The sequence below is a fragment of the Salvelinus namaycush genome, unplaced genomic scaffold, assembly GCF_016432855.1.
Source record: "Salvelinus namaycush isolate Seneca unplaced genomic scaffold, SaNama_1.0 Scaffold725, whole genome shotgun sequence".
Taxonomy (NCBI): Eukaryota; Metazoa; Chordata; class Actinopteri; order Salmoniformes; family Salmonidae; genus Salvelinus; species Salvelinus namaycush.
This window is the reverse complement of record NW_024061448.1, coordinates 24,031-33,576: the sequence shown is the minus strand read 5'-3', so window position 1 is coordinate 33,576 and position 9,546 is coordinate 24,031. Positions and strand designations below refer to the sequence as shown.

At 49.8% G+C, this 9,546-nt stretch overlaps 1 protein-coding gene and 2 non-coding genes across 3 annotated transcripts; all 3 read left to right on the top strand.

The window, feature by feature from the left end:
• The first annotated feature begins 663 nt into the window (after positions 1–663).
• Positions 664–7,097, top strand: LOC120042598 (translationally-controlled tumor protein homolog). Its single transcript, XM_038987422.1, has 6 exons — positions 664–796; positions 1,270–1,343; positions 1,587–1,774; positions 2,553–2,658; positions 3,107–3,223; positions 6,621–7,097. The coding sequence occupies exons 1-6, from the start codon at positions 769–771 to the stop codon at positions 6,621–6,623; spliced, it is 516 nt and encodes a 171-aa protein (XP_038843350.1). The 5' UTR covers positions 664–768; the 3' UTR covers positions 6,624–7,097.
• On the top strand, positions 2,853–2,930 carry LOC120042599. The gene has a single exon (XR_005476173.1). It is a non-coding gene; the product is annotated as a small nucleolar RNA SNORD58 (small nucleolar RNA).
• On the top strand, positions 5,079–5,214 carry LOC120042601. Its single transcript, XR_005476175.1, has one exon. It is a non-coding gene; the product is annotated as a small nucleolar RNA SNORA31 (small nucleolar RNA).
• Positions 7,098–9,546: the final 2,449 nt, after the last annotated feature.

Here is a 9,546-nt window from a genome sequence, read left to right as displayed (position 1 = left end):
CATAATATGCAAATTCGCGCATATTTAAGGACTGTTTGCCTCATTTGCATATTTTAATTTTTAAATATCTTGTATTTATGTATACTTTCAACTGGTAAAGTTTCAGTCTGATGAGAGTAAAGAAAAAAATCCCTATTATCCTGTGGTGCCTGGCCTTAAATATAATTAATTTAAAATGTATCCGAATACAAATTTCAGAAATAGCACTGAGCTGGTAAAACTTTCTCAAATTGGAAAAAAAAATGGGGTGGCGACGCTTCCCGGCAGCACAATAAAACCTGACTGGGAGAGTACTGCAGGGTAGATTTTTATATTGTGTTATGTTTGTTTATTCCATGTGTAACTCTGTGTTGTTGTTTTTATCTTGACCAGGTCGCAGTTGTAAATTAGAACTTGTTCTCAACTAGCCTACGTGGTTAAATAAAGGTGAAATTTATATATATATATATAATAAATATATAATATATAAAATATATAAAAAAGGAGTGGCCAACACAACGTCAACCCGCCCGACTCCTCGACTGCTTAAAACCTGAGACTAAATAAGAAGTGCAGGCTGCAACGCACCCGGAGAAGCGGCACCGCGCAACATGTCCTCAAGGGGGCGACTGTGACCCATATTTGCAGACCGTTCGGCGTGACGTCACTAGTACCGCTGCTATCTAAGTTGGGGAACCGCTGTTTTCTGTCCTTTTCCATACGAGTCCTGAGACGGGTAGGGATCCAAAACCATCTTCCCTTGAACGTCACATCTACAATCCAACAAAAATGATAATCTACAAGGATATCATCACCGGTAAACTAACGTTTTTATTATCAGTACTCTGTTATTATTTTTTCATAAATATCACTTTTTTTGTTGTTGGTCTGCATTTGTAGTGTGTTTATTGGGGCCTACCGGAAGTTCTACGGCCTTTTGTGCCAACGATGTGGTGGAAATTACTTTTTAAACTTCGTCGTAGTCCCCGTGGTATTCTGTACCGTGATCTATCCAATTTATATTTTATATGTACTGTATAACGGAGTAAACCGGTAGACTGTGTTTAGGTTTACCGAAGAGTTAGCATTTCCCTGCTAGTTAGCGAGGCCTACCGGCATTTGGCTAACTAGCTAGCATTAACTGGCTAGCTAGGTAACAAGCTATACTAACTGCCCTGTTTCTATTGTAAACAGCTGATTTTTTTAGTTAGCCTACTAACTCACACAATAGTTATCTACCGTTTCAACTCCAAGTTTGGGTATGCGTTGGCTAATAATGATGTATTTCAGGAGATGAGCTATTCACCGAGGTTTACAAAATCACGGAGATCTGCGACGGTATGCTGTACGAGGTACAGGGAAAGGTACGTTAAACTAACGTCCACTAAGTTACTTTACCGTTTCAATACAGTTATCTTCCTTAGCTGTTAGCATCTTGGCTAGCTATTCCATTTATTTCACTAACTTAAAACAAATACAAGAGGGTTATGAAACACGTTTGGCAATTTCGGCTTGTTAAACGGACCTGCTAGGTAACTATGATGACGTGTTGATACCGTTGTAACGTTAGCCTGCTAGCCTAACCAGAATCTCCCCCCCCCTTCCAGCTCACTTCAAGATCGGAGGACGTCGACGGTGCTTTGATCGGTGCCAACGCCTCTGCAGAGGGCGGAGATGAGGGCAGTGAAGCAGCCACAGTCAGTGGAGTTGACATTGTGCTCAACAGCAAACTGCAGGAGACCTCAGCCTACAACAAGAAGGCCTACCAGAGCTACATCAAGGGCTATATGAAGGCGTAAGTGTCTTTTGTCATATAATCTGTTTTTACATTTCTTATTTACAACGACGGCCTATCGGGTTAACAGTGGGTTTAACTACCTTGTTCAGGGGCAGAAAGACACTTATTTACCATGTCAACTCTGGGATTCGATCCAGCAACCTTTCAGTTATGGGCCCAACGTCAGTAACAGGGCGAGAGTGATATTTAAACCGTAAATAAAACTTAACTGTCAGGCCAATAAATGCATGTTGACAACCTGGGCACCTTCTCTCTGGTGACACCCAGGGGGTTTTGGTAACTGTGTGATACTAGTGGCATCAAATGTCCCTTGCACTTTCTACACGGCCTGCTAGGACATCTCGGATTGAATAGGGAAGGTGTTCCATTATGGGTCTCAAATGGGTGTTAATACCTGTTAAACCACGGGGAGTCGATATGGATCAGTCCAGTCTAAATGGGTGTAAATACCTGTTAAACCACGGGGAGTCGATATGGATCAGTCCAGTCTAAATGGGTGTAAATACCTGTTAAACCACAGGAAGTTGATATGGATCAGTCCCGTCTAAATGGGTGTTAAACCACAGGGGGTCTATATGGTCCATTTCCAGTCTCTCCTGTAACTATTCCCCGGGTCGTTGCTGTCAATGAGAATGTGTTCTCAGTCAACTTGACCCAGATAAAATATGGGTAATGAAATGAACAAGTGCACAAGCAGGGTTCTGTTTTCTGGGAGTATCAGGAAGCCCGTTGGGGAATGTTGTGAATGTAACATGTCTGTCCGTCCCCCCCCCAGAGTCAAGGCAAAGCTGGAGGAGCAGAATTCTAAGAGGGTCCAGGCCTTCGTGGCTGGAGCTCCAGCAGCTGTTAAGATGATCCTGGGTAACCTCGATAAATACCAGGTGAGAGAAACCTCCCCCCTGATCGCATGTCCGAGTCCCAAATGTATCCCTTTTCCCCTGTCCAAGGTCCATATTTAGTGCACTATAAAGGGGAAATGGGGGGGGGGGGGGCGGCATTTGGGACGTGTGTGTTATGAACACTCTCCCGTTTTTATATTGGATGAATGAGGGCGAGTTAAAATGGCCGCTGGAACGTACAGTGATGACAATCTTAGGACACCTTTAGAGGCTGTGACCTATGAAACTAACATCTGTAATTTAACCTGAGTACGTTGTCAAGTCACTGGCTTACACTTTGACTTTTGGAATAGAAGGACGGTGTGTGTGTGTGTGTGTGTGTGGTTTGTTCCAAAAGAAGGCCGCTCGTCTTCCTCATTTGTGTGAAACTATGAATGAACAGTGTCTCCTTGTATGTCCTCTTGAACACGTTGCCCGCTCCTCCTTCCAGTTTTTCACCGGTGAGTCCATGAACTGTGACGGCGCCATCGGCCTGCTAGACTACCGCGAGGACGGAGTCACACCGTTCTTCGTTTTCTTCAAAGACGGCATCGAGATCGAGAAATACGTAAGTTACCATGACGATGGATGACTGTCTGGTTTTCTATAGGGGATGTAGTTACCACCATGACGATGGAGGACTGTCTGGTTCTCTATAGGGGATGGAGGACTGTCTGGTTCTCTATAGGGGATGTAGTTACCACCATGACGATGGAGGACTGTCTGGTTCTCTATAGGGGATGTAGTTACCACCATGACGATGGAGGACTGTCTGGTTCTCTATAGGGGATGTAGTTACCACCATGACGATGGAGGACTGTCTGGTTCTCTATAGGGGATGTAGTTACCACCATGACGATGGAGGACTGTCTGGTTCTCTATAGGGGATGTAGTTACCACCATGACGATGGAGGACTGTCTGGTTCTCTATAGGGGATGTAGTTACCACCATGACGATGGAGGACTGTCTGGTTCTCTATAGGGGATGTAGTTACCATGACGATGGAGGACTGTCTGGTTCTCTATAGGGGATGTAGTTACCATGACGATGGAGGACTGTCTGGTTCTCTGTAGGGGATGTAGTTACCACCTTGACGATGGAGGACTGTCTGGTTCTCTATAGGGGATGTAGTTACCACCATGACGATGGAGGACTGTCTGATTCTCTATAGGGGATGTAGTTACCATGACAATGGAGGACTGTCTGATTCTCTATAGGGGATGTAGTTACCATGACGATGGGGGACTGTCTAGTTCTCTATAGGGGATGTAGTTACCACTGAATTCACATAGGAAATTACATGTGGCACCCTATTCCCTATATAGTGCACTACTTTAAACCAGGGCCCTATAGAACCCTATATAGTGCACTACTTCAGACCACTGGTGTGCCATTTGGGACAAAATAATTCAAAAACATTCTGATCGTTGCAGATAGAAATAGAATGACTAGAACAGACAAATCCCTGGGTTCTACACGCCAGATAAATCCCCCGCAACCCATTTCTATCGGAACTCTGTAACGTTACATATCCCCCATTAAAACACTCTGGCTCTGCCTGCCTAGTGAGTGGGGTTGGGAGTTTAAAATGCCTCATGACAATGAAACGCCAACACCCACGGGCACAGCCACGTCAGTCAGAGGGGAAGAATGCACAGGGTGTGGCATGTACATCCACTATTACTGCGTCAGGAACACAGAGGGGGTCACGGGTGGTTGAATGGTGGCTTTACCCTCAGCTTTAAGGGAGGGGGTCACGGGTGGTTGAATGGTGCATTTACCCTCAGCTTTAAGGGAGGGGGTCACGGGTGGTTGAATGGTGCATTTACCCTCAGCTTTAAGGGAGGGGGATCACGGGTGGTTGAATGGTGCCTTTACCCGTAGCTTTAAGGGAGGGGGTCACGGGTGGTTGAATGGTGCCTTTACCCTCAGCTTTAAGGGAGGGGGATCACGGGTGGTTGAATGGTGCCTTTACCCTCAGCTTTAAGGGAGGGGATCACGGGTGGTTGAATTGTGCCTTTACCCTCAGCTTTAAGGGAGGGGGATCACGGGTGGTTGAATGGTGCCTTTACCCGTAGCTTTAAGGGAGGGGGATCACGGGTGGTTGAATGGTGCCTTTACCCTCAGCTCTAAGGGAGGGGGTCACGGGTGGTTGAATGATGCCTTTACCCGTAGCTGTAAGGGAGAATATCACGGGTGGTTGAATGTTGCATTTACCCTCAGCTACAACTACTTTAGAGGAATGTGGTCCAATCAGCACTAGAAACAGCCATAGAACATGTAACTATGGGCTCTGATCTAAAGTAGTGCACTATATAGGGAATAGGGTTCTATAGGGCCCTGGTCTAAAGTAGTGCACTATATATAGGGAATAGGGTGCTATTTAAGATACCAGTCACACCACGCTCTGTCTACTAAGCCCACGCATTCATCTGATAGACCTGAAGTTCTCCACCGTGACTTCTGGGTTTGCAATTGGATGCTAAATGAAATCTTCCCTTGACTTTCCCCGACTGCCTGACTGAGTGGCTGTACGGATAGAGAAGAGGAACACACAAAGGTGTTTACCAGAGGCGGTACTGCCCCCGACAGAGGCGGTACTGCCCCCGGACAGAGGCGGTACTGCCCCCGACAGAGGCGGTACTGCCCCCGACAGAGGCGGTACTGCCCCCGACAGAGGCGGTACTGCCCCCGACAGAGGCGGTACTGCCCCCGACAGAGGCGGTACTGCCCCCGACAGAGGCGGTACTGCCCCCGACAGAGGCGGTACTGCCCCCGACAGAGGCGGTACTGCCCCCGACAGAGGCGGTACTGCCCCCGACAGAGGCGGTACTGCCCCCGACAGAGGCGGTACTGCCCCCGACAGAGGCGGTACTGCCCCCGACAGAGGCGGTACTGCCCCCGACAGAGGCGGTACTGCCCCCGACAGAGGCGGTACTGCCCCCGACAGAGGCGGTACTGCCCCCGACAGAGGCGGTACTGCCCCCGACAGAGGCGGTACTGCCCCCGACAGAGGCGGTACTGCCCCCGACAGAGGCGGTACTGCCCCCGACAGAGGCGGTACTGCCCCCGACAGAGGCGGTACTGCCCCCGACAGAGGCGGTACTGCCCCCGACAGAGGCGGTACTGCCCCCGACAGAGGCGGTACTGCCCCCGACAGAGGCGGGAGCCACACGTGCACGTTGATTAGGGGTTTTGTCCCAAATGGCACCCCTATTCACTTTCTAGTTGACTACTTTTGACTAGGGACCAATCAGACACACCTAATAGTGTCTCCTCTATCCATCTCCACATGGGTAATAGTCTCTCCTGTGTCTCCTCCATCCATCTCCACGTGGGTAATAGTCTCTCCTGTGTCTCCTCTATCCATCTCCACATGGGTAATAGTATCTCTGTCTCCTCTATCCATCTCCACGTGGGTAATAGTCTCCTGTGTCTCCTCTATCCATCTCCACGTGGGTAATAGTCTCTCCTGTGTCTCTCTATCCATCTCCACGTGGGTAATAGTCTCTCCTGTGTCTCTATCCATCTCCACGTGGGTAATAGTCTCTCCTCTCTCTATCCATCTCCACGTGGGTAATAGTCTCTCCTGTGTCTCCTCTATCCATCTCCACGTGGGTAATAGTCTCTCCTGTCTCCTCTATCCATCTCCACGTGTGTAATAGTCTCTCCTCTGTCTCTATCCATCTCCACGTGGGTAATAGTCTCTCCTGTGTCCTCTATCCATCTCCACGTGGGTAATAGCCTCTCCTGTGTGTCCTCTATCCATCTCCACGTGGGTAATAGCCTCTCCTGTGTCTCCTCTATCCATCTCCACGTGGGTAATAGTCTCTGTCTCCTCTATCCATCTCCACGTGGGTAATAGTCTCTGTCTCCTCTATCCATCTCCACGTGGGTAATAGTCTCTGTCTCCTCTATCCATCTCCACGTGGGTAATAGCCTCTCCTCTGTCTCCTCTGTGCAGTAAACCATCTGGACGTCTAACAGAAGTGCCTGGATCGGGAGGGAGCGTGTCTGCTTGTTACCATAGCTACAACCGCCCTGATCATGGACAGACTGACCCGACCCCGCCTGCTTGTTACCGTAGCGACCTCCGCCCTGATCATGGACAGACTGACCCTGCCTGTATCCCGCCCCAACACCTGGAACAGACTTTCTGTAATCAAGTTTTAACCAACCACCACCTTCTCTTCGTCCCCCGCATCTGGCCTCCGAGGGAGACGCCAGGCCTCTGTTTCTAAACGGACGGTCGCCGGGTCAGGACCGTCCCCCTCTCACCACCATGGATGGATGGATTGAACCGGCTTGGCTGCTGTGTGCGTGTGACGACTTCCCATCAGATGTCCAGCGACATTAAGCTCCCACCTTGCTCTCTCACACAATTGTAAAGGACTCATTGACACTATGTTGTGAAATAAATGGGCCTATTGGCCGAAATACATCCGTCCTCTGTGCAGTCTACGTTCACTCTGATACAGTACCTCCCCAGATTAACGTTGGGTTCTGGGCCCTGAGCAGCGGGTCAGGAAACCCTGTTCTGATGGGGTCTGTTTGGGTCCATTAACATTGGGGTCTGGTCCCTGAGCAGAGGGTCAGGAAACCCTGTTCTGGTTGGGTCCATACTGTGTTGATTAACATGGGGTTCTGGTCCCTGAGCAGAGGGTCGGGAAACCCTGTTCTGATGGGGTCTGGTCCCTGAGCAGCGGGTCAGGAAACCCTGTTCTGGTCCCTGAGCAGCGGGTCAGGAGACCCTGTTCTGATGGGGTCAGGAAAAACTGTTCTGGTCCCTGAGCAGCGGGTCAGGAAACCCTGTTCTGATGGGGTCTGGTCCCTGAGCAGCAGGTCAGGAAACCCTGTTCTGATGGGTTCTGGTCCCTGAGCAGCAGGTCAGGAAACCCTGTTCTGATGGGTTCTGGTCCCTGAGCAGCGGGTCAGGAAACCCTGTTCTGATGGGGTCTGGTCCCTGAGCAGAGGGTCAGGAAACCCTGTTCTGATGGGGTCTGGTCCCTGAGCAGCGGGTCAGGAAACCCTGTTCTGATGGGGTCTGGTCCCTGAGCAGCGGGTCAGGAAACCCTGTTCTGATGGGGTCTGGTCCCTGAGCAGCGGGTCAGGAAACCCTGTTCTGATGGGGTCTGGTCCCTGAGCAGCGGGTCAGGAAACCCTGTTCTGATGGGTTCTGGTCCCTGAGCAGAGGGTCAGGAAACCCTGTTCTGATGGGGTCTGGTCCCTGAGCAGTGGGTCAGGAAACCCTGTTCTGATGGGGTCTGGTCCCTGAGCAGCGGGTCAGGAAACCCTGTTCTGATGGGGTCTGGTCCCTGAGCAGCGGGTCAGGAAACCCTGTTCTGATGGGTTCTGGTCCATGAGCATAGGGTCAGGAAACCCTGTTCTGATGGGGTCTGGTCCATGAGCAGAGGGTCAGGAAACCCTGTTCTGATGGGGTCTGGTCCCTGAGCAGAGGGTCAGGAAACCCTGTTCTGATGGGGTCTGGTCCCTGAGCAGCGGGTCAGGAAACCCTGTTCTGATGGGGTCTGGTCCCTGAGCAGAGGGTCAGGAAACCCTGTTCTGATGGGGTCTGGTCCCTGAGCAGAGGGTCAGGAAACCCTGTTCTGATGGGGTCTGGTCCATGAGCAGCGGGTCAGGAAACCCTGTTCTGGTTGGGTCCATACTGTGTTGATTTAACATTGGGTGCGTTCGGCATGGCGGCTGACTGATCACTTTGCATCGTGTGTATAACTGCTCGATATTATTTGTACATCGGTCAGTCCCGATTTACCCATGATACATCAGTTTTGATGCTCTCAAACACGGCCATTCACTCTGGGCTGGGTTCAACCAGATATAAATCTATAGTTTTTAAAACATCTGACATGAAGGAATCCCATCCGGGGGCTGTATTTACCAACGTCTCAGTAGGACGGCTGGTCTCGGATCAGTTTCAGATTTCCACGGATAGGTGGGATCTGTTCCTGGGTCAGCGCTCCTACTGAGACACTTCATACAGATGACCTGCGTTCTATTGGTGGATTTTCTATCAGGAACAGTTCAGTTATCCTACTGCACACACCAAGTCATTCCACAGGTATCCTACTGCACACACAGCAAGGCATTCCACAGGTATCCTACTGCCCAGGACCTTCCACAGGTATCCTACTGCACACACCAAGTTATTCCACAGGCATCCTACTGCACACACCAAGTCATTCCACAGGTATCCTACTGCACACACCAAGTTATTCCACAGGTATCCTACTGCACACACCAAGTCATTCCACAGGTATCCTACTGCACACACCAAGTCATTCCACAGGTATCCTACTGCACACACCAAGTCATTCCACAGGTATCCTACTGCACACCCCAAGTCATTCCACAGGTATCCTACTGCACACCCCAAGTCATTCCACAGGTATCCTACTGCACACACCAAGTCATTCCACAGGTATCCTACTGCACACCCCAAGTCATTCCACAGGTATCCTACTGCACACACCAAGTCATTCCACAGGTATCCTACTGCACACACCAAGTCATTCCACAGGTATCCTACTGCACACACCAAGTTATTCCACAGGTATCCTACTGCACACACCAAGTCATTCCACAGGTATCCTACTGCACACACCAAGTCATTCCACAGGTATCCTACTGCACACACCAAGTTATTCCACAGGTATCCTACTGCACACACCAAGTTATTCCACAGGTATCCTACTGCACACACCAAGTTATTCCACAGGTATCCTACTGCACACACCAAGTTATTCCACAGGTATCCTACTGCACACACCAAGTTATTCCACAGGTATCCTACTGCACACACCAAGTCATTCCACAAGTATCCTACTGCACACACCAAGTCATTCCACAGGTATCCTACTGCACACACAGCA